At 40.4% G+C, this 25,921-nt stretch overlaps 1 protein-coding gene across 1 annotated transcript; it reads right to left on the bottom strand.

Annotated features, from left to right (window-relative positions):
• Window positions 1-10,288: 10,288 nt before the first annotated feature.
• LOC140862535 (uncharacterized) lies at window positions 10,289-12,042 on the bottom strand. The gene is made up of 5 exons (XM_073265563.1): window positions 11,752-12,042; window positions 11,582-11,697; window positions 11,308-11,377; window positions 11,045-11,164; window positions 10,289-10,606 (listed from the first exon to the last, which is right to left on the bottom strand). Exons 1-5 carry the CDS (start codon window positions 12,040-12,042, stop codon window positions 10,289-10,291), a joined length of 915 nt encoding a protein of 304 aa, XP_073121664.1.
• Window positions 12,043-25,921: the final 13,879 nt, after the last annotated feature.

Here is a 25,921-nt window from a genome sequence, read left to right as displayed (position 1 = left end):
TTCTATCATCATTTTTTTTTTATTTCACCACTACCTTTCTTCTTTCCAACTTTTCTCAACACATCATTCCACATACAATTCTCACATTCAAAACATACTCCCTTTAAGGTGGGAAATACTGTTTAGGCTATTATTAGGTAGTGAGTGTAGGACTTTGAAACCATGCTGAATGAGGGTTTATCACATGTTTTCACACGTGCCATTAGTTTTTCAATTAGGCTCAAACAAGGTACTAAGGATAAATATATCAGTGGGTAGCTCGAAAGGCACAAACAAATTTCCAAAAGATTGTCTAAATCATTCCTAAGTCACAATTTACCCGTATCTCGCCTCGAAGGGTGTCCGAACTAGTTCTAGAAAAATCTCAATTCACAATTAAATCGCTTGAATTTCAACCAGTGCAGAAACAAATAATCATCAACAGTAAACGATGATTTCCCAACAGAATTCAGAATTTGTATCTAATGTACTCATATAACTACGTGAAAGCTCAATAGGGCAACTAGGGATAAAATTAATTCAATGAAAATTAGGTTCAACGATCCAAACAATGCCTCAATCATATCCATGTTTGCACGTTTTAAACTCAGAATCAAGCATAAATCATAGAGTATATAAGAATTTATTCATCTACTTGGTTTCACCAGTTCAAAATTGGTCAGATAGGTCGACAATGATAGACTTCAGTTACCTAAATTTTTTTTTTCATCATTGGCAATTTTTCTAATTCTTTCTTGATTTCTTGAAATAAATTCCACACACTTCAACTTAAATGCAACAAAACAAATTAAAAGCAATCACACCAAAAAGAAAACCATAAATCTTAAAACAGCAAAACAGCAAAACCTAAATTCACAAATTTTGAAACACTTGAACCCCCCCCCCCCCCCAAATTAGGTACAATCATTGTCCTCAATGATATAGACTATGAAAATTAAAGGACATGTACCTCAAACAACAAACGTCAGTGGTCGCCGCCATCATCTACATCAGCAACATTAGGAGAATCATTAGGGCTGAACACTGGTGGTCATTGTGGATAAGGAGGGAATGGGTGTTTCGAGCTCGCAGCATATGGAAACTGATGGCTCAAGGCATCCGTAAACCCCATCGTGTAATTCATAAAAACGCCGGACGTATGCTGGAACTCCCGAAACTCCTTTTTGTGCTAGCGTAGCTCCTCCTCAAGGTAAGTGACACAATCTTTCATGGAAGAAGAAGCCGCAGGATGTGGTACAGGAACTCGTTTGGCGGCAGCTCGTGCATTAAATGCTCGCCTTGCTTCACGTTCACGCTGCTCAGATTTAGGAACCAGACGAGATGAATGAGAACGGGGTATGATAGCCCGAGGTTTCAACAACTCTTTAGTCGGGAACCATTCAACACCCACGACTTCACAAAGATCAGTAATGATAGAAGGCAGACCAAGACCCCGACTTTAATGGCCAGCTATAGAATTCATAATCGTCTCCTGGAAAATGCGACCTAAATTCACGGCCTTACCCACAAGAATTAAATAAACAAGAATGACCCTCTCCTTTTTTACCTCATGATCATGATCTGTGGGCTTTAATTGAGCACATACGAAAGAGTACCATCGTTTGGCATCCGTGATCAAATCAATCTTCCTCAGCTTTGATGGCTTATGATCACTATTGAGTCTCCACACAGCCCCATCAACACATATCGTTCGAAGAATGGTATCATAATCAACCTCTCCAGATTTGTACTCAACATACTCATCGTGCAACACCGGTGGGAATTCAAACAGGGTGTGTATAGAATGAGGATCAAACGGAACCATCTTTCCCCGCACTAACACCTTCAGCTGAATATTTTTAACTTTTAAATTGGCATAGAACTCACGCACTAAAGGAACCATGGCATCTTGCGGTTTTTGCACAAACTTCTGCCAATTCCACGCTATTACTTCACGACCCGCATTGCTCATGACAGGTGCCGATGGATCAAATCCAATAGACATGTCAAACCAAAGCTCTTGAAAAATACTTTTGGATAAAAAAAATTGATAATTTTCTTTAGCCTTGTCATCCCAAAAACGTTGGACATCAGAGGCGGAAGCAGACGAAGAGGAAGCACCATACTTCAATTTTTTTGGAGCCATCTAGCAAACACGTGGTGGGCGTCTTACACAAGAACAAATTCCAATATAAATCAATGAATTCAAACCCCAAACTTGCAATTGACAACACCAATGAGGAACAAACTTCAAAATCAGACCAAACACACCCCACAATTTAATCCGCAATTACCATCCAACACCACGGTACAACGGCTCAACCAATAAAGTACTGAAATTTTTCACCCCGCTAATATAGAGAACTTATCGCCTAGACCAAGAGAAACACAATTCGGAGATCAACAAAATCCTCCCTTTTTGAATCCCAAATGTGCGCCTTTAGATAATAGTGGAGATAGAAGATTTATAGAGAAGGATACGGGGGAAAAGGATGAGATATGAGTGAAATTTGATGAAGGTATTGAAGTTAGATGATGTAATTAAGATGTAAGATGAAGCGGATGGGGAGAGAATTGGAGAAAGAGTAATAAGAAGTATGGATTGTAGGGTTCAGAAGAAGAAAGAATGAAGAAAAGGAAAACAGAGGCGGCTTAAAAACGGGGTGGGTGGGCGTGCATACACTGCACCGTGTGGTTATTTTTAGATCGGGATATGTGCGGGCGCGCGTGTACTCCTGTCTTCAATCTTCTCAATTTTTTTTTTCAGAATAAGTGTGGGCGCTGCGCTGGACATGCGCGGGCGCACATAGGGGTCTGATTTGGTACCTAGAACCTAAAAAAAAAAAAAAAAAAGAAGATTCGAAAAATCAAAGGAAGAATAAAGAGAAGAAGAAAATTGCACTAAGAATGAATGAATTCGCAGAAATAAAAGAAAATTAAGCAAAAGCAAAATGAAACAAAATTTTGTATTGCCTCACAAATAGCGCTTGGTATAGAGTCGTCAGCCCGACTGTCATCAGACTTAGGCATGGTCATTGAGCAAAGTTCTCTCAACTTTTCGCACGTCATTCCCAAAATAATGTTTTATCCTCTGTCCATTCACTTTAAACATTCGCCCATCTAGACAGTGTAGCTCTATAGCACCATGCGGAAACACTTGCTGCATGATAAAAGGTCCGGAAAATTGCGACTTCAGTTTTCCTGGAAATAATTTCAAGCGAGAGTTAAATAACAACACTTGATGGCCCGATTCAAATTTCCTGCGCACAATGTGTTTATCATTCCACTTCTTAGTTTATTCTTTCTATGTAGTAGCCCGTAACCAAAATCAGTAATTAAGGAATTAATCATAATTACTTGGGAAGGGTTCGGAAGCTCCGAAGGCAAGATCGAAAGCTCAGAAGGTGAGTTCGAAAGCTCCGAACAGGATCGGAAGCTCCGATCGAATTACGTCAGGCATGACGTGTGGCAGGATCGGAAGTTCTGATCACCTCTATCCGAAGTCAACCAGTGAGATTTTGACACATGGCAGATAAGCGAGATCGGAAGCTCCGATGTCAGGATCGGGCGTTCCGATCGAGGAACGGAGGTTCCGATCGTCGTCCATAAATAGAGGGTGCCGAGCTCACATTTGAGTGCACCAATTCCTCTCTTCTCTCTCAATTCCTTAGCCTTCTAACTCAGATCTAGGGAATTCTAGGCGTCCCGTGGGGAATTCGGAAGTGGCATAGCGATCCAGGCATCGTAGCGAAGCTGTGGCCTAGTTTTGAGGCAATTGACATCAAAGGGCTAACGACGGACGAAGGTATAACTTTTGCTTCCTATAAATATTTAGGAGTATGCAATAGCTTAGTTAAGGCTTTTAGAGCACTTTTATGATAGTAGTATCATTTAGCAGTGTAGAGCAGACTATAGGCGTGGACCTAGAGTTGGTAGAGCTTGCACTGATTTGAGGTACGAAAGTACTGTTCGAGATATCCTGACTGAGTATGCATGTATTATGTGACTGCATAATTTATATGTCATGATTTATTCTGCTTTCATTTGCATATTGAGCTATCTTCTTCGAGATGTCTATTAGTAGGGTTGTACCCTATCCTGTTAGTGGATGGACTTCCATGTCTTTGGGTCCGATAAATTTACTGGTATTATGGTATGGGAGCCACCTCCTAAAGCGACGGCACAGCGTGCTACATACCAGGGCCCGGTCTGTCTTTGTTATCTGATCCTTGACCTCGAGTTTATAGGGAGTTCACTTTGCATGCATGTATACTCATATTCTCGTACTGAGCGTTTTATGCTCACGTCTCGTACTCTGTGTTTCTGGACACCCTATTCCATGGGGCAGGTTTGCGATTGGATGAGGCAGGTGGATCCAAGAAGGGCTAGGCAGTTGTTGGCCAGCTGGAGCTTCGCCTAGGTTTTATTCTGATATCCATTTAGTTAAGTTAATTGCATGCCTAAGTTCTGTTTAGTAGGTGATCCAGGTAAGGGTCACTACATTTATGGTATCAAAGCATGCAAAGTATTCTTGGGATTTAGATTTTACATAATATAACCATTAGGTTAATTTTGTAGATGGCAGATCATGACGAACAGAGTTCTCATGGCAGTATTGGTGGGCGTTGGGGTGATGCCGACCTGGAGCCTCGTCAGGAACGCCGCCATCGTCATCGAGATGAGGACCGTTTCAGTGTAAGTCGGTTCTTGCAGATGGGGCCTAAGCCCTTGGTTGGGGGTGAGTCTCCAGAGGATGCGGAGAACTGGTTAGACAGCATGGAGACGACTTTTCAGAATTTCCAATGCACCGAGGAGAAGAATATGGAGACCCTGGGTTATCTTCTGGATGGACGTGCGCGCAGGTGGTGGAGGTTTACTTCTGCACCTTTTGTTGCGGCGAGAGGAGTGGCCACCTGGGCCGAGTTCCGAACAGCTTTTCAGAAGCTGTATTTTCCTCCTGCACTCCGTCAGTCTAAGGCAGGTGAGCTACTGAGTCTGCGATAGGGAGCCATGTCTATTGATGAGTATCAGCAGAAGTTCTTTGATCTGCTATCCTACTGCCCCGAGATTGCCGACATCTCCGAGATGAAGTATAATCTGTTCCTTCAGGGCCTTAACCTTGAGATCCATGACCGTGTGGCGGTTGGTGACGACATGTCTTACAAGGGTTTGGTGAGCCATTGTCACCAGGCGGAGGACAGCATTCGGCGGAATATGTCTTTCTCTCAGTCGAGACCTGCGAGTTCTTTGGGTCCCCGTGCCCAATATTTCAAGAAGTCTGGATCTACTTCTTCTTCCTCTGGCTCTACTAGTGTTGTCCGTTTCGGTAGGAAGGACAAGTGTGATCACTGTGGGAAGATCCATCCATCCGACAAGTGCCGTAGAGCTTCTGGAGCTTGTTTTTGTTGTGGAGAGACTGGTCATATCCGGAGGGATTGTCCACTATCTGGGGGAGGTGGTTCTGGTTCTGTTTTAGGATCTGGTTCTCAGGCCACCGTTCAGCAGAGGTTGCAGGGCCAGCCTGCTGGGAGTTCTCATTTGAGGCCACGAGCTTTTGGCCAGGTGTTTGCCCTGAGACATGATCAGGCAGTGGAGGACAATGAGAAAGTCATCGCAGGTACATTTCTGCTTTATGGTATACCTGCTCTTGTACTTATTGACACTGGTGCATCTCATTCCTTCATTTCTGCACGTTTTGTTAAGAGGCATAAGTTACCATGCATTGCACTAGACGTAGTGATGTCTGTTTCTACTCCGACGGGTCAGTCTACTTTGGCCAAGCGCCTAGTGATGGGTTGCCCTTTAGAGTTCGAGGGTAACATTTTGATTGCGAATCTCATGGTCCTGGCGATGGATGATTTTGATTGCATTCTGGGAATAGATATGTTGACTACCTATCGAGCTTCAGTGGATTGCTACCAGAGATTAGTACGCTTTCATCCGGAGGGGGGTGATAGCTGGTTTTTCTATGGAGAGGGAGCACGACCCCCGATGCCTTTGGTATCAGATTTGAGAGCCTGTCGAGCTCTAGAGTCTGGCGGGGAAGGCTACCTTATCTATGCAATTGATTTGTCCGCTGAGAGCATTGGGATAGAGAGTATTCCTGTTGTGGATGAATTTCCAGATGTATTTCCTGATGAGATTCTGGGTTTTCCTCCTGTTAGGGAAGTCGAGTTTGGCATAGAGTTGATGCCGGGTACTTCGCCTATTTCTCGAGCACCGTATCGTCTGGCTCCGTTAGAGATGCGTGAGTTGAATAATCAGCTACAGGACCTTTTGGACAAGGGGTACATTCGTCCTAATGTATCTCCTTGGAGAGCTCCTGTTCTTTTTGTAAAGAAAAAGGATGGGTCGATGCGGCTGTGCATTGACTATCAGCAGCTGAATCGAGTCACTGTGAAGAACAAGTATCCTTTGCCTCGTATTGATGACTTGTTTGATCAGCTGCAGGGCACTTCGGTTTACTCCAAGATTGACTTGAGATCTGGGTATCATCAGTTGAGAGTCCGAGATCAGGACGTAGCCAAAACTTCATTCCGTACTCGCTATGGGCATTACGAGTTTCTAGTGATGCCATTTGGTTTGACTAATGCGCCGGCTATATTCATGGACTTGATGAACCGTGTCTTCAGGGAGTATTTGGACAAGTTTGTCGTGGTCTTCATTGAAGACATCTTGGTGTATTCGCATAATACAGAAGAGCATGTTTCTCACTTGCGGTTGGTACTGCAGACTCTTCGAGATGAGCAGTTATACGCCAAGCTGAGCAAGTGTGAGTTCTTGATGGATAGAGTGGTTTTTCTTGGCCATATCATATCCAGGGAGGGGATTTCTGTTGATCCAAGCAAGATTGAGGCGGTGCTTAATTGGTCGCGACCGACGATAGTTGCTGAGATCCGTAGTTTTCTGGGTCTAGCAGGATATTATCGTCACTTCGTTTTGAACTTCTCTCAGCTAGCTCGACCTTTGACGCAGCTTACCCGCAAGGGTGTGGATTTCGAGTGGTCCTCCGAGTGTGAGGAGAATTTCTGTGAGCTTCGACGGCGGTTGACTTCTGCGCCGGTGTTGGCATTATCGTCAGGATCTGGAGAGTATGTGGTGTACACTGATGCTTCTCTTCAGGGGTAAGGTTGTGTCCTGACTCAGAATGGGCATGTGATTGCATACGCTTCTAGACAGCTGAAGCTTCACGAGGACAACTACCCAGTCCATGATTAGGAGTTAGAAGCCATTGTGTTCGCTTTGAAGATCTGGCGTCATTATCTGTATGGCGAGAAATTTGAGATCTTCACCGACCATAAGAGTCTCAAGTATTTGTTCACTCAGGCGGAGTTGAACATGAGGCAGAGACGTTGGATAGACTTGCTTTAGGACTATGATTGCGAGATTAAGTACCATCCGGGAGGTGCTGATGCATTGAGTCGCAAGGTGAGACTATCCGCACTTCAGACTTGTTCGATGTCTAGTGCGATCAGTGACTGTTGTATTTCAGGATATACTTTCAAGCATAAGAAAGGTATGCAGGGTATCCAGATGTTTGCGATATTATCTGAGCCAGCATTGTATTCGCGGATTCGAGATGCTCAGATGTCTGATTCAAAGACCCAGCGTTTAGCTCGTCTAGCTAACGAGGGTAGCTCGTCTGGATTTCATTATCAATCAGATGGCTTTCTATGTTTGTTTGGTAGGCTTGTGATTCCGCAGGATGTAGAGTTGCGAGAGGAGATTTTGTCTCAGGCGCATCGCACTAAGTTGAGTATTCATCCTGGGAGCAACAAGATGTACAAGGATCTACGTACTCGTTTCTGGTGGAAGGGAATGAAACGCAGTGTTTATTAGTTTGTTTCGAGATGTTTGGTGTGTCAACGGGTCAAGGCAGAGCACCGACGACCTGGAGGATTGCTTCATAGTCTGCCTATTCCTGAATGGAAATGGGAGTTTATCACAATGGACTTTGTGACCCATTTGCCGGTATCTCCGAGGAACTATGACGCTATCTGGGTTGTGGTGGACCGACTCACCAAGTCAGCGTATTTCATTGCTTATAGCCGGGAGTACAATGTGGATCGTATGGCTCGGTTGTACATTCAGAAGATCGTTCAACTTCATAGAGTGCCGGTAAGCATTGTCAGCGATCGGGACCCCAGGTTTACTTCTAGATTCTGGGGGAGTGTTCAGCGTGTGATGGGTGCTACTCTCAGTTTGAGTACTGCCTATCATCCGAAGACTGATGGTCAGTCAGAGCGCACTATCCGTACTTTGGAGGATATGCTTAGAGCGTGCGTCATGGATTTTGGTTCAGCCTGGCAGGATCATTTGCCATTGATCGAGTTTGCGTACAACAACAACTATCATACTAGTATTTGGATGGCACCTTTTGAGGCATTGTACGGGCGACGTTGTCATACTCCACTCTTCTGGGAAGAAGTGGGGGAGAGACAGGCTGAGGGACCGGAGTTTATCCAGCAGGCAGTACACATTGTTGATCAGATCAAGAAACGGATTAAGACTACACAGGATCGTCAGGCCAGCTATGCTAAAACCAAGCGTAGGCCTTTGCAGTTCGATGTCGGGGAGAAAGTGTTTTTGAGAGTGTCACCTTTCCGCAGGATTCTCAGATTTGGCCTTAAGGGCAAGTTGTCTCCCAGATTTATCGGTCCGTTTGAGATCTTGGAAAGCATTGGCGATTTGGCTTATCGACTAGCTTTGCCACCGCATCTTTCCAGTATTCACGACGTGTTCCACGTATATCTGTTGCGACGATATATGGCGGATGAGTCTCATATTCTGCAGCGGTTTGAGGTTCAGGTGAGCAAGGATTTGACCTATGTTGAGAAACCTATTCGTATCCTGGATCATAAGGATAAAGTTTTGCGGAATAAAGTCATTCCTCTGGTTTTAGTTCAGTGGCAGCGCCGAGGCACTGAGGAAGCTACTTGGGAGCTTGAGGACAGGATGCGTGAAGACCATCCTGAGGTATTTTGATTTCATTCTTAAAGTTGTATTCAGTTGCAAACTCTGTAAACGTTTTATTTGAATAAAGAATGTTTCTGATTTCTGTATTACATTCAGTACTTAAGATCTGATTTCGAAGAAGAAATATCTTAAGTGGGGGAGAATGTAGTAACCCGTAACAAAAATCAGTGATTAAGGAATTAATCATAATTACTTGAAAAGGGTTCAGAAGCTCTGAAGGCAGGATCGGAAGTTCAGAACAAGATCGGAAGCTCCGAAGGTGAGTTCGAAAGCTCCGATCGAATTACGTCAGGCATGACGTGTGGCAGGATCGGAAGTTCCGATCACCTCTTTCCGAAGTCAACCAGTGAGATTTTGACACGTGGCAGATAAGCGAGATCGGAAGCTCCGATGTCGGGATCTGACGTTCCGATCGAGGAACGGAGGTTCCGATCGTCATCTATAAATAGGGGGTGCCGAGCTCACATTTGAGTGCACCAATTCCTCTCTTCTCTCTCTATTCCTTAGCCTTCTAACTCAGATCTAGGGAATTCTAGGCGTCCCGTGGGGAATCCGGAAGTGGCATAGCGATCCAGGCGTCGTAGCGGAGCTGTGGCCTAGTTTTGAGGCACTCGACATCAAAGGGCTAACGACGGACGAAGGTATAGCTTTTGCTTCCTATAAATATTTAGGAGTATGCAATAGCTTAGTTAAGGCTTTTAGAGAACTTTTATGATAGTAGTATCATTTGGCAGTGTAGAGCAGACTATAGGCGTGGACCTAGAGTTGGTAGAGCTTGCACTGATTTGAGATACGAAAGTACTGTTCGAGATATCCTGACTGAGTATGCATGTATTATGTGACTGCATGATTTATATGTCATGATTTATGCTGCATTCATTTGCATATTGAGCTATCTCCTTCGAGATGTCTATTAGTAGGGTTGTACCCTATCCTGTTAGTGGATGGACTTCCATGGCTTTGGGTCCGGTAAATCCACTGGTATTATGGTATGGGAGCCACCTCCTGAAGTGACGGCACAGCGTGCAACATACCAGGGCCCGATCTGTCTCTGTTATCTGATCCTTGACCTCGAGTTTATAGGAAGTTCACTTTGCATGCATGTATACTCATACTCTCGTACTGAGCATTTTATGCTCACGTCTCGTACTCTATGTTTCTGGACACCCTATTCCATGGAGCAGGTTTGCGATTGGATAAGGCGGGTGGATCCAAGAGGGGCTAGGCAGTTGTTGGCCAGCTGGAGCTTTGCCTAGGTTTTATTCTGATATCCGTTTAATTAAGTTAATTGCATGCCTAAGTTCTGTTTAGTAGGTGATCCAGGTAAGGGTCACTACTTGTAGATCATGACATTCTCATACGCTTCATTTAGAAATTCATCTAACTCGTTCAGCTGTAATTTCCGCAACTCCCTAGATACGTCAAGATCAAAATTTAACTTCTTTACAGGGCCAAAACTCCTTATGTTCAAGCTCCAACGGCAAGTGACAAACTTTTCCATACACCAATCTATATGGAGACATCCTAATGGGATTCTTGAATGCAGTGCGATATGCCCAAGAGCATCATCCAGCTTAGTTGCCCAATCCTTCCAATTAGTTTTAACAGTCTTCTCCAAGATTTGTTTAACTTTTTGGTTAGAAATCTCTGCCTAAACATTGGTTTGTGGGTGATATGCGCATGAGACTTGTGACTGACACCATACTTTTTGAGAAAGGTATTAAAAATTTTATTACAAAAATGTATACCTTCATCACTGATGATCGCTCGTGGAGTGCCGAACCTAGTGAAAATGTTCTTTTGCAGAAACTTGACTACAACAGAGCATCATTAGTGAGGTGGCAATTGCTTCCATCCATTTCGAAACATAATCCATGGCTAGTAAAATATAAGTGTAACCAAAATAAGGGCGAAATGGACCCATAAAATTGATTCCCCACACATAAAAAAGTTCAACTTCTAAAATATTCGTGAGGGGTAATTCATGATTTCGAGATATATTCCCAGTTCTTTGACATTTATCACACGATTTCACTAAGGTATAACTGTCCCTAAATTAAGTAGGTCAATAAAATCCAGATTGTAGTACCTTAGTTGCAGTTTGTGTTGCTCCGAAGTGGCCTCCATAAGGTGTTGAATGGCAATGCTCAAGGATTTTCTGTGCTTCTTGACCCACAAGAAATCTCCTAATCACTTGATCAGCACATCGCTTGAAAACATAGGGATCATCCCACAATTAGAACTTAATGTCATGGAAAAATTTCTTATTCTGGTGGCGGTTCATGTTTGGAGGCATAGCACCACACGAGGAAAAATTAGCGATATAACAAACCATGGAAGAGTAGAACGTACCTCAAAAATCTGTTCATCCGGGAACACGTCTTTTATAACTTCCTTCTCCTTAGCTTCTTCCAACTCCAATCTAGAAAAATGATCGACAACTTGATTTTCACTCCCTTTTTAATCCTTGATTTCGAAATCAAATTCTTGCAGCAGTAAAATCCACCGTATCAAGCGTGACTTAGCATCCTTCATGGAAAACATAGTGAATCGCTGCATGGTTAGTATAAACAACTACTTTAATGCCAATTAAGTCACGACTAAATTTATCAAAAGAAAAAAATACTGCAAGCATCTCCTTTTCCGTGGTGGTGTAGTTTTGCTGTGCAGCATCCATAGTGCGACTAGCATAGTAAATGGCTCGAAACATTTAGTCTCTTCGTTGTCCCAAAACAGCTCCCACTGCATAATCACTAGAATCATACATCAGCTCAAAAGGTTCCTTCAATCCGGTACAATCATTATAGGTGTCTTGATCAATGTTGTATTGATCTTTTCAAAGGCCTGCAAATAATCAGCATCCAATATGAATGTGGAATATTTTTCAAGTAAATTGCACAAGGGTTTGGTAATCTTAGAAAAATCTTTTATAAATCTACGAAAAAACCCCGCATGGCCTAAAAAACTCCAAATGCCCTTGATATTCTTGGGTGGTGGCAGCTTCTCAATTGCAACAACTTTGTCTCTAACGACCTCTAATCCATGTGAAGACACTTTATGTCCAAGGACAATGCCTTCTTGGACCATAAAATGGCACTTTTCCCGGTTAAGAACTAAATTCTTCTCTTAACATCTCTGCAAAACAAGGGAAAGATTATGCACGCAGTGATCAAAGGAAGAACCAAATACCAAAAAATCATCCATAAATATCTGCATGATGTCCTCCACCATTTCTACAAAAATAGTCATCATACACTGCTGAAACGTAGCCGGTGCGTAACAAATAGCAAACGACATTTGCCTGAAAGAAAATGTGCTATAAGGACACGTGAATGTGGTCTTTTCCTGATCTTCCGAAGCTATAGCAACCTGGTTATAACTTGAATACACATCTAAGAAACAATAATAACAAAAACCAACAATTCTATCAAGCATCTGATCAATAAAAAGAAGTATAAAATGATCTTTACGAGTAGCTTCATTTAACTTCCTATGATCTATGCAGACTCTCCAACCAGTTACTGTGCGTGTAGAAATTAATTCATTATTTTCATTTTTACCACAGTAATCCCACCTTTCTTGGACACTACTTGAACTGGGGACACCCAACTACTATGAGAAATAACATATATTACACCAGCATTCAACAATTTTAAAACTTCATTTTTAAACACCTCTTTCATGGCCGTATTCAATCGCCTTTGATGATCCACATAAGGAGTGTAAGACTCCTCTATCAAAATCTTATGCATGCATATAGTGGGACTAATACCCTTGATATCAGAAATTGACCATCCTAAAGCAGTTTTAAAATTTCTCAACACTCTCAATAATTTATCTTTTTCAACCTCAAAAAGATAAAAAGAAATAATTACCGGACATGTTGAATTCTTACCAAGTAATGCATAACATAAATGTGCAGGTAATTCCTTGAGATTTTGATTTTCGATGGTTACCTTGGTTGTACTATCCTCCAACACTTCTGGTATCGTGGAATTCACTCCTTTGTCATTTGGAGCACCCTCAAGAAATGTCTCTTGTTCACAAAGCTCCAAATCCTCTTCTTTGTCAACTTTCTCATCCGCAATCAAACATCTCTCCAATGGATCATTACTTCCTGCACATTAAAAAGGAGTATGAGAATCAATAACTTCAATACTTTTACAAGTACTTACCTCGCTTGGTCCCCTGACCGGCTAAATCGGTGTGATTAAGAATCTATTGGCAAGCGCACCAGGTCAAATTATAATAAAGTGGACAAAGGTCCAGATGTCGAACCCACAGAGACTCTATAATTATGAGTACCAGAATATGATTATTCTTACTTAATCTAGACTAATTAATAAGAGTGATTTCAGATTTTAAACTAAAATTTAAATAGAAAATAAATTTCAACTCAATAAAAACGCAGCAGGGATTTTGGATTAAATTCAATTCGGGAAAAGCTCGATCAAGGATTCACGTAGGTACCAGACAAATTATGTAACAATTAGTTGATTCAAGTCTCAAAATTAATCTTAATTCACTGGAATTCTCCTAATTTGTTCAAAGGATTATTTCTAGAACAATCAAACATATTCAAATATTGACGGATTAATCTTTTGTAATTCTAATCAAATTTGAATGCATGAAGAACTTTGAAAATTCAGTTTATACCCAAACCGCACACTGAAATCGAATTTTATTTCTAGTCGGTTTTACAATATGTTGATTATCAAAGTGATCAAAATCGAAACCTCCTCTTTTGACTTGGAATCAATTAACATGAAAACAAATAACTGGTCAGGAAATTTGCAAGACAAATATAAATTCAATAATCAATAAAATAAAATTAAGTCTGAAAATTCTCGAATAAACAATCAAGTTTTCAACATAAATTGTCTGGCCCAATAACGTGGCCTTGATCGAAAGGGAAAAAATACTTAAAGTTTAACATGATTCAAGAACAAAAGTTTTTAATACAAAACATCAACTAAAAATCAAAAATAAAAAGAAAAGAAGAAAATTAGAATCAGAGATGATGTTGGCCGCCTCTTGCCTTCAACGAAGTTGTGTAACCCTTATTTTGATGATTAGATTGATATTTATATGCTCAAGGGTCTTCAAAAGATAGTATCCTTACCGAGCAAGAATTTCCTTTTTTAAAAACTCTGTGCGCATCACTCGCTCGAGCAAGCACAAGTCTCGCTCGAGCGAGACACTTTCTGTCCCGGAAATTTCTTTTCTCGCCTCGCTCGCTCGCTCGAGCGAACAACCTTCTGGAAAAAATCCTTTCTCATAGGCTCGCTCGAGCGAGTATAGGCCTTCGCTCGAGCGAATGCAGCTCTGTCCAAAAATCAGGATTTTGCTGAGTTTCCCTACAAAATGGACCAGGAAGAGTATTATGTAGACAAATGCATTAAACATGCTAAAACTAAATAAAACAACAACAAAAACATATGAATGCATGAAAACAAACACAAAAATATGCATATGAAACACAGTTATCAACTCCCTCATACTTAAACCTTGCTCGCCCTAGAGCAAGACATATAACAAACACAATGCAATAACACAAGTAAGAATGAATCATGTACAAGATTGCCTCAGATGAGTTCCACTTCAAACAACTAAAAATCATAACACCTTCCGATTGGCCACAATACACTGTCAGTTTAACGTGTGTGTGCCATGTTATTTTAGTTTCATGAAACTTCAAAGGAATCCATTCTAAGAATGCTTAGCGATCTATGACAATTCAATGCAAGTATCATAATCCAGCACTCCTTCATCCCAACAATCCCAAACAAAAACATGCACTTTCTTGAGTTTAATTACGTACCTCCGGATTTTGCACCCGGTTTTCTAATGCCCCAATAATTACCCGCAAACTTAGCTATAACAAAGATAGGATTAGAACTTCAATCCCCTCGTCTATAGCCCAGATGGAGCAACAATCCCATATAACCCCAAACTTAGCTATGGAAAATGAATTAGGATTTCAATCAATTTCCAAAGCCCGGATGGAATTGATATTTTTAAAATTTCAATATGTTGTTAACCCCATTGAATCCGCATACTTAGTCAAGATCAATTTCCCAAGCCCGGATGGAGTTAACTTATTTTTCAACAAAAATTTTCAAAAAATTTTATAGGTACGCCCAAGATCATACAAGCAATGTCGAACAACCATCAATAATCCAAAACACTATCATGATCAACAAGCATCTATTGTCGTTCAATGGTCAAACAAACACGAATATCATCAAATACATCGCTACACTACACTAGTCTAACATGCGTGTTTAATATGATTTACGAGTAGACCAACAGCTTTTCATGTTCAATCAAAAGTAACATTTTCACAAAAACAATTTATTTTTCAACTTTTTCAACTCAATCATCATTGGCTAACAGTCATCATTCTACTCGCATCCACAAAACACAAACAACAACATAATGATATGCATGATTACGAACTAAATGCAAAGAACTAAACCAATTGAATGCAAAACACAATGAAGAGCAAAATGACAAACAACACAACACATAACGAAACACCCCCATACTTATCCAAAGCATTTCCCTCAATGCTTCAGAGACACAAACAAACAAACACATGACAAAAGAAGCGCGAAAAACAAATGCAATGCAAAACATAAACAAGACTCCCTGGTCTATTGTGGTGCGTGCACGTCGGGATGGGGGTGTTTCGTTATGTGTTGTGCAGCTGGTTCGAACTGGAAATGTGGCACTTGATATGATGGTGCTGGAGTAGCATACTGGAAATGGAAAGGAGGTGGATATGGCACAGCAGCAGGAATGGATGAGGCATCGAGACTCAAATGAGTGGTAATACCACTGAGTAGAGCATCCATTCTGTTAAAATTAGCAGTAGCAGCAGCCATAAATTCATTCTGAACATGAGAAAAAGCAGTAAGCTCATGAATGGCCTTAGAAAATGGACGATGATGGGGAGGAGGTGGCGGCGGTGCAGGAGCGGAACTAGAAGCCGCTCGACCACCCTCAGGAAAGTCTTTCCTCCTCTTCTCATTTTTCTTCTGAACCAATGCCTCATCAACGGGTTGTCGCGGCTGCTGCCATTATTCGTCGGCTCGAACTTGGACCCCAGCCTGAATGCATAACTCTGAAATGATGCTGGGAAAGAAAAGGCCCAAGGAGGATGAGTAGATAGAGCGCCGGATCTCACTGTGAATAATTCGGCCGACATTGATCGGCCACCTCAGACTCAAAGCATAGGGAAGAATAGCACTGGCCATGTTGACACTGCTCGTATGAGAGATAGGCATCAAACTCTTGGCAGTGAAGGCGAACCAATTCGAAGCATTGACTAACAAAAATCTCTCAGGAAAATGCAGATATGTGTTCGGGTCATGCCACGTTGCCCCGTCAAAGCAAAGTTGTTCCAAAATCTCATTACAATCGGGGTCTACCTTCAAAATCTGATATAACATATCATCAACAACAGGAGTTTGAAGTAAGGCATTCAAAGTATTTTCATCAAAAGAAACAATTTTGCCCCGAACATACGCTTTACCATCCTCTCTCTCAGCAGCATTGGCATAAAACTCCCGTACTAAAGGCACAACGGCTGCCTTAGGTTGTTGACAAAAAACATCCCAATGTCTATAGCCAATTCTATCGCTACACCACTGTCCCTATGCGTTAATTCCACAGCCCTTTTAGGAATAAGGGTGCAATTAAGTTTAGCTCTATCGTACCTTTCTTTTGAAATAGCATTGACAAATTTTTTGGCGATGCCCGATAAAGACGAAGACGTCGGAGCTTGCTGGGATGAATAGGCGCCATCCAATCGTGCTCTTTTTGGCCCCATTGAATTTAAATTGGACTAGAAAATTATGGCAAAACTTCGTGGAAGGAGGTGAACGGAATCCGGAATGAAATAGCCGATGGGTGATGGTGGTCCGGTAGAGAAGATGATCCGGCTTGTGGAGATTGGCGGCGATAGAATAGGCCGGGAAAAGAACGGCGGTGGAATGGAAAATTGGAATGAGAATAGTAGGCTCAGTGGCTGGTGGTGAAAAGGATTTGTCGGCGCGCGGAAAGTGGATGGCCAGATGTGGATGAACGATCGGCGTGGTGCTGAATCGTCAATGATGATGGTTTGGTAGTGCAGCAGGTGGAGGACGACATTCTGCGGTGAGGTACTGCAACAAGAATGGCGGCCGGCGAAGAGATGTATGGTGGAGGATCAGCTAGGATAAAGAGTAACGGCTGATTGTGTGCAGCGGCGAGTGGACGATGGATGGTGCTAGTGCGATGCCCCTAGAATTCCTTTCCCAGCAAATTTTGGGAATCAATTCGAATCGCGCGTAAAATTGGAAGAATTTGAGGTTTAGGGTGCGAAGGGGAGAAGTAAAGAAGTGAGGGAGAAAAAAGAAGGGTTCCCAATTTATTCGCGTAAAAACACGTTCGCTCGAGCGAGACCAAAAGTTTATCGGGGTCAGAGTACCTCGCGCGCTCGCTCGAGCGGGATTAATTTTCCAAAAAAAAAAATTTAAATCAAAGGGGTGCTCGCTCGAGCGCATATGGCGTCCACTCGAGCGAGCTCCTGAATTCCCAAAAAAAATGAAAACAGAGAACCCCTCGCTTGAGTGAGCTTGGGGCTCGATTGAGCGAGAACGAGGAAAAAAAAATTTATTTTGATTTTTCAAAAACTTTCGAGGAGAACACAAAAACTTCAAAATTTAACTAAAAAGCAATAAAAATAACCAAAACAAAATAGAATGGGGAAAAGTACACTGAGTTGCTTTCGAGTCAGCGCTAAATGTATAGTCTATAACTCGACTGTACCTCCCTTTTTAATTTTTCGGGTCACGTAAGTCGATGGTGGTCTTTGTTTGATCCACAATACCACATCGATAAAATTTTATCCTTTGCCCGTTAACTTTGAATGCTCCTGTGGCAGGACTATAAATTTCCACCGTACCATAAGACATCACTTTCTTGATAGTGTACGGTCCTGACCATCTCGAGCGTAGCTTCCCTGGCATGAGCTTAAAACATGAGTTATAAAATAAAACAGTTTGGTCTATCTCAAACTCACGTGAGACAATGCGTTGATCATGCCATTTCTTGGTTTTTTCTTTGTAAATCCTGGCATTCTCATAGGCATCCAACCTAAGCTCCTCAAGCTCATTCAATTGTAACAAACTCTCTTCTCCTGTAGTTTGCACATTAAAATTCAGAAATTTAGTAGCTCATAGTGCTATATGATCAAGTTCAACAGGAAGATGACACGCTTTACCATATAACAGCTTAGAGGGAGAAGTACCTATAGGTGTTTTAAATGCAGTACGATAAGCCCATAACGCATCATCCAGAAGTACCTATAGGTGTTTTAAATGCAGTACGATAAGCCCATAACGCATCATCCAATTTGTTCGACCGCTCTTTCCTGTTTGCATTCACGGTTTTCTCTAAAATTCTCTTCAACTCCCTATTAGATATTCCAACTTGCCCACTAGTTTGGGGATGATAAGGTGTTGCCACCTTGTGAGTGATCCCATATTTATTCAACAATGTGTCAAATTGATGATTACAAAAGTGGGTTCCTCCATCACTAATTATGGCTCTAGGTGTACCATATCTAGCAAAGATAATTTTTTTAAAAAATTTTACAACCACCCTAGAGTCATTTGTTCTACATGAAAGTTCTTCAACCCACTTAGACACATAATCGACCGCAACAAAAATATATTTGTTCCCCTCAGATGCAGGAAACGGTCCCATGAAATCAATACCCCATACATCAAAAACCTCACAAAACAAAATATTATTTAAGGGCATCTCATGTCTCCTAGAAATATTACCGACTTTTTGACAAACATCACAAGCAATCACATAGGCATATGCATCCTTAAAAAATTACGGCCAATAAAATCCCAACTGAAGTACTTTAGCAGCGGTTCGACCCGCGCCGAAACCTCCTCCTATCAACTTGGAATCAATTAACATGCAAACAAATAACTGGCCAGGAAATTCGCTAGACAAATATAAATTAAATAATCAATAAAATAAAATCAAGTCTGAAAATTCTCGAATAAACAATCAAGTTTTCTACATAAATTTTCTGGCCCAATCATGTGGCCTTGATCGAAAGGGAAAAACTACTCAAAGTTTAACATGATTCAAGAACAAAAGTTTTTAATCCAAAACATCAACTAAAAATCAAAAATAAAAAGAAAAGAAGAAAAGTAGAATCAAAGATGATGTTGGCCGCCTCTTGCCTTCAACGAAGTTGTGTAATCATTATTCTGATGAGTAGATTGATATTTATATGCTCAAGGGTCTTCAAAAGATAGTATCCTTCCCGAGCAAGAATTTTCTTTTTTTAAAAACTCTGTGCATGTCACTCGCTCGAGCGAGCAAAAGTCTCGCTCGAGCGAGACACTTTCTATCCCGGGAATTTATTTTCTCGCCTCGCTCGCTCGAGCGAGCAAACTTCAATCTCAGAGATCGATTCTTCTCTCGCTCGAGCAAGCACAGGTCTCGCTCGAGCGAGCAACCTTTTGGAAAAAATCCTTTCTCACAGGCTCGCTCGAGCGAGCATAGGCCTTCGCTCGAGCGAGTGCAACTCTGTCCAAAAATCAGGATTTTACCGAGTTTCCCTAAAAAATGAACCAGGAAGAGTATTTTGCAGACAAATGCATTGAACATGCTAAAACTAAATAAAACAACAACAAAAACATATGAATGCATGAAACAAAAACACAAAAATATGCATATGAAACATAGTTATCATCCTCTCATGGAATGATAGATGTGGAAGTTTACAGCTTCGCCACCAACTCTAAGTGTGAGCTTGACTTTATGGACATTGACTAACGCTCTTGAAATAGCAAAAAATGGCTTCCAAATATCAAAGGAGCTTCTTCATCGTCATCCATGTCTAATATCACAAAATCCACTAGAAATATAAACTTGTCTACCTTCACCAAAACATCTTCCACAATTCCCCGTGGATATGTGATACTTCGGTTAGCCAGCTACAATGTGATGGTGGTCTCCTTTACTTCGCCAAGCTCCAAAGCCCTGTAAATAGAAAAAGGCATTAAATTTATACTTGCTCCTAGATCACATAAAGCTTTATTTACTTTAGCACCACCAATAAAACAAGGGATTGTAAAACTCCCTGGATCCTTAAGCTTTTGTGGCAACTTTTTCTGTAGGATCGCGCTGCACTCTTCTGTGAGGTTCACCACCTCATTGTCTTGCAACCTTCTCTTCTTGGACATCACATTCTTGATAAACTTCGCATAATTTGGCATCTGATCCAAAGCATCTGCAAAATGGATGTTGATATGTATCTTTTTGAAGATGTCTAGAAATTTGGGGAATTGCTCATCAAGCGCCTTTTGTTTGAACCTATGAGGGTACGGAAGCTGTAGCTTGTACATCGGTTTCGAGTCAGGTTCCTTTTTTTCTCTTCAACAATTTTCTCCTCAACCACTGAGTCTTCAGCTTCCTTATCTTTTTCATGCTCTTCTTCTTTTTCTTCTTCCACTAGTGTATTTTCACTCCTCAATTCTACAGCCTTGCACTCCTCTTTCGGATTCACCTCTGTATTGCCACTCCTCAATTCTACAAACTTGCACTAGTGTATCAACTAAGATTCAATTCCAATATCACTATTAAAAATCTAGTCTTAGTCATATGTGTAAAACAATGTTCTTCCTAAAGCTCCATTAAAGTTATATACTCTCCCGAGCTATATAAACAATTAACGCTGTGTTTTATATTGATCCTATTAAAAATTCCCTCTCTCGAGCAATGATTTTGAATAAATATAATAGAACAATTTATGACCAATAAATTTAAAAGACAATCAAAACTAGAAAAAAAAACAAGTAATCTAGTAGAATTCAATCCAATAATATTAAAAATTCGTAGAAGTGTCTACACCATGTTCCATCATCCCTCTATGAAAATTTTAGTTCATGATAAAATTCAAATAAAACCCAGTCATGTTTTTCAATCCAGAAATCAATTCAATAAATCAGTAGTTCAAAAAAAGATAACAAATCCGTAGTCGGTCTTCTGTGTTCAGTCGATCGATCTCCGTCTTTGTTCCGAGTGTTCTTCCTTGAAATCTCACAATCAAGCTCTTAATTCTCACAAGTTTGTTTTCTCAAGGTTTTGTGTTTGTTATGCGGCAGCTAACTCCTTGATTATGTCCAGAAAACTCCCTTTTATATGCCCTAAGAATTGTCCAAGATAAGCCCAAGAGAATCACAAAGTTTCCATATAAAACTAGACTCTTGAATTCTGCAACTCGCGACGCGCGGGCGCTCAATGAAAGTGGTGCGGGCGCGCATCAATCTTTGTCCAAAATCTTCAAAAATTGTCTCATCACGCGGGCGTGCGTCTTCTCCTTCGCGGGGGCGCATACGCTTCGGACTTGCACTCCTATTTTTCTTCAAGCAGCGCGGGCGCGCAAGGCTTCGACCTTGATCCTTTTTTTTATCCTTCAATCCCTGAACCATCCTTGCTCGTTCATTCTTTTTCTTGGTATTTTTTACTCCAATAAACACCAAGTCATGATTTCTTATAAATCCTTTCACTCAACACAAACAACAACAAATAACGCATAATTCCGCTCGAAACATAGCAATTAACCATAAATATCAATGCAAATTAAGTGCACAAAATGCACTTATCAGTTTTGATGCAAGATTACAAAGTGATATCTTATGAATCCCGACAGTTGAAACTCTACGAGAAAAATTATCCTACACACGATCTTGAATTGGCAGCAGTCGTCTTTGCATTGAAGCTGTGGAGACATTATCTGTATGGAGAAAAATGTCAAATTTTCATAGACCATAAGATCCTGAAATACTTATTCACCCAGAAAGAGTTGAACATGAGGCAGAGGCGTTGGTTGGAGTTGGTAAAGGATTACTACTGTGACATTAGCTACCATCCGGGTAAAGCTAATGTAGTAGCTGATGCATTGAGTCATATGTCTGTCACTTTGAACCAGTTGACAACTCAATAGGAGTTGATTGCTGATTTTGAGTGGATGAAATTGGAAGTGGTCGAACCAATAGAAGTATGCTATTTATCAGCTTTAACAGTGGCTCCGAATCTGCTTGATAGAATTCTAGCAGGCCAAACTTCAGATCAACAGTTGACGGCATGGAAATAGAGATATTTTGATGGTGAAAGTTCTATGGCGAATCCAACTGGTTGATGAAGCTACTTACGACACCGAGAAGGATATGCGAAATCTTTATCCTGAGCTGTTTGGTAAGTCGAATTTTAAGGACAAAATTCTTTTAAGGAAGGTAGAGTTGTAGGGTCCAAAAGTTCACTAGCTAGCTTGATCACGATGATTTAATTGATTTATATGATGTTATACATGAAATTTATATATGATTATGTGTAATTTTTATGATGACATGTTATGACTGAAAATTTAATGTGATGCTATTATTTTAACGTTTTCAGGTTTGGAATTTAGGCTGGACCAAAAGAACGAGACTAGCCCGTATGAGTTAAGAAATTATTTTATGCTTAAAGTTAAAAGTTGATGCAGTGTATTTTTAAGTTGGGTAGAGTAATTTTTAAAATTTGGTTTGCAACTAATGGGTTGCTACCAAGCCCATTAGTCACAAACTAAGTGAGCGTTCAAATTTTCATTCTTTCCTCACTTTTTGAAACACCGCCTACTTTCCCCATTCCCCTCTCACACGTTCAACACTGCATCATGCTAGGGAAATATTTCTTCAATTTTCTCGAGGATAGATCGTTCTTCAGTCTAGGTTAAATCCAAACGACGAAAATCAGGGCAAGTTTTTAATGTTTTGAAACCATCATTCAAGGGTATAGATAATTTCTATAAAAACTCATGTGTTTATGGCGTTTTTATGAATGATTTATGAAGAACTTTTGACGTATTATGTTTAGTCCTGAAGCATGATGTGTTCTTGATGTTTTTGGCTGAAAAGTTATTGAATTTTATGGATCTAAGGGTAAAAGCATGATACTTTTGTTGTGAATATTTTAGATCTAAGTTTTGAATCATGTTGGTTGATATTGATCGTGTTGGGGCAAAACCTTTTTAAGTTTTGAAGTTTTTACATGACCAAGATCATTTATTTTCAATGGTTATATGTTTTTATGTGATAAGAGTCGGAAGAAGACCGAAAGGAGCGAATAAAATTGTTGCTCGCACCCTGCGTCTCTGCCTGCGCAAGCAAAGAAAATGGCGGCTCACACCCTGCGCAGGCAGCAGCAAGGCGTGGGTGCACCCAGTGCTGGGCACCCTCGCGCCCAGTGCAGCGCAAGGGCGCCCATCCATGGCTCACCCGCGCCCTGTGTTGTGGCACACCGTGCTCGAGCAGGATTTTCTTCCGCTCGAGCGCACGGGGTGCTGCCCAAATATTTTTAAAACTTGCATTTGAAGTTCAAAATTCAGGTTTATGATCTTTTAAGCTATTTTAAGTGTTTTTAAGATGTCTTATGTGAAAAAGTTTCAAATTTGAATGTCCGGTACGGATAGAACGACTCACGTGGATCGATTATGTTATGTATTGCATATGTATGTAAATTTTTCCTCACGAAACATATGTTTATATTGAAAGTCGTGAAATTTTATCGAGTGTGACATGCATGATGGATTCATGAAAGTTTTATGAGCATTCTATGATGAAGTTACGAGATGTATGATGATGAATGTTATGATACGCATGAGAAAGATTTTGATGTTTTATGTTCTTTTGTGGTGGCAATATGGGACTAGTACTCTGGGATGAGCTCCGGAGGTTCCAAACTATGGTTCACGAGATGGAATGATACGGGACTGGTACTCCGAGATGAGCTCTGGAGAGGCCTTTCCAAGTAATGAAAGTTCAAGGGCGGAAGCCAAATGCTTGTTGTACAACGAAAACCTATGATGTGCTCTTATGATGGTTGCCAAAAATTCACATATCCCATCACCCCAAATGTTGATTTTTTTTAATGTTATGTTCATGATGTAGTACTATTTCTTTTAGTTGCAAGTTTTCACACGATTTTCAGTATGAATATTTTTGCTGAGTCTTTAAACTCACTATACTTCAATGGTGCAGGTAATGATGATGTCGATGTCTATATTGATGAATATGGGTCAGGGCATGAAGAGAAGCAAAGGATCGGACCGACGGGGGATGAATGAGTGAGACATGATATGAACAGTTTATTTTATCACTGTTTACTTTTATTTTGAGGAAGGAAAAACAAGTTATACCATTTATTTTGTGGTTGATTGTCAACTAAATGATACTTTTTTTAAAAAAATGTTGGAGCAAAAATTTTAAATTTAAAAAAAAAAATTTATTTCGCCAATTATTTTTCCTAAATATTTAAAGTATGTATTTTTAGTAGCGTTCCTGAGTTTTGGGACGTTACACATACTGTACAACGACAGTGATCACGGAAATCGCAGGTGCTCATAAGATATGAATACCACAATTGCACATATTTCACCAACCCAAGATGAAGAAGTTGATGTTTATGTTTTTATGCATGAAGTTCATAGTGTGTTTATATGTTCAAAGCATGAGGAGTTTTTACTATGTATTTATTTTGGATACGAATAATTCTTGTTGAGTCTTTAGACTCACTATACTTTAATGGTACATGAGATATTGATGATTTTAATGATGTCAATGACGAGTATGTCGAGGGACATGAAACGGAGTAGAAGGTCAGGCGAAAAGAAGATGTACGAGCGCGCTGTCAGAAGAACTTTTTGTTGTGCATCCATTAAGTTTATTTTTTTTAAGGGATAACAAGTTTTTAATTTTAAATATTTTTATATGTTGGAACAAATTTTTTGAGGAATATTTAATTAAGTTTATTGGTGCACAGTATTTTATTTTAATGAAAGTTCTTAGTTTTCGCAAATTGTTTTTAAATAAGATAGTATGTTTGTAGCATTCCCGAGTTTTGGGACGTTACAATTTGTTTATGCATTGTAAATACAATTTGAACTCAGTTTATGAATAATTCATTTCAGTTTTATAAATGAATAGACTCGTTTTTTAGTTTTTGAAAAATGAGGCTTGTTTTCGAATTGATGTTTATTAACAATGCCGGTGTCAACCAATCCCAATTTTGGGGAATGACACTTATGAAAAAAAAATACATTTTGGTGAGAAATATGCATGCTAATTAAAGATAGTTCTCGTATAAGTGATACTTCAATATAATTAATCAAATCCATACTTACTGTGACGGAGGCATCTCGATCTGCCAAAGAAAGTATGTCTACACAAGAAATGACTCAAGGACATATAGCCTCGCCTGCACTTTTTGGAGCATCTATGACTTCATAACCTCTAACTGATCTAACATTGGGGGTTGAATTATTCTCAATTTTAATGTTAGATAGCTAGTGTTGTCTATCAAGATCGTCGCATTGCATACCTGGACAAAACAATGTGGAAATGGTGGCGAATGAGTGAGGTTTCCATGCAACGCTCACGCGATATGGCCTGACTGCATTCGGGAAAGTAGTGTCATCGTAAAATGTTGAGGGAGAATTAAGGGGAAACTGTATAACAAAAATAAGAAGGAAACTGATGCGGGAAAAAATTCATTAGCTAGTCTAGCTGAATTCGTGTGATCCGCCAAATCAGGAGGTCCAAAACTTTGATAATATCCTGCCCATATATATGGATTAGATAACAGACTTGCACTACAAGAAAAACGCAAAAAGACAACGGATTTTATCCGTCGTAGGGGTTAAAAACTGTTGTAATTGAAGCTGTTGTTAAAAGAACGCCCCTACGACAACGAATAAAATCTGTTGTCTTTGACCTCAAAGACAACGAATAAATTCCGTTGTCGTAGGCAAGAATCCGTTGTCGTTGAGGGAAAAGACAACGGATAAAATCCGTTGTCGTAGGCAAAAATTCATTGTCTTTTAGGGAATTGACAACGGATTTATCCGTTGTCT

This window comes from Henckelia pumila, chromosome 4, assembly GCF_033568475.1.
Source record: "Henckelia pumila isolate YLH828 chromosome 4, ASM3356847v2, whole genome shotgun sequence".
NCBI lineage: Eukaryota > Viridiplantae > Streptophyta > Magnoliopsida > Lamiales > Gesneriaceae > Henckelia > Henckelia pumila.
The sequence above is the reverse complement of the archived record's forward strand: the minus strand, read 5'-3'. Positions and strand labels throughout refer to the sequence as shown.

What these genes read in the sequence shown, in the direction of transcription:
- LOC140862535 (XM_073265563.1), bottom strand. Translation starts at nt 12,042, where the DNA reads ATGGTCCAAGAAGGCATTGTCCTTGGACATAAAGTGTCTTCACATGGA. An exon ending in TCAAGACACCTATAATGATT is followed by an intron (nt 11,698 to 11,751) that starts GTACCGGATTGA and finishes GTGATTATGCAG; the next exon opens with TGGGAGCTGTTTTGGGACAA. An exon ending in CGGAAAAGGAGATGCTTGCA is followed by an intron (nt 11,378 to 11,581) that starts GTATTTTTTTCT and finishes TCATTTTTCTAG; the next exon opens with ATTGGAGTTGGAAGAAGCTA.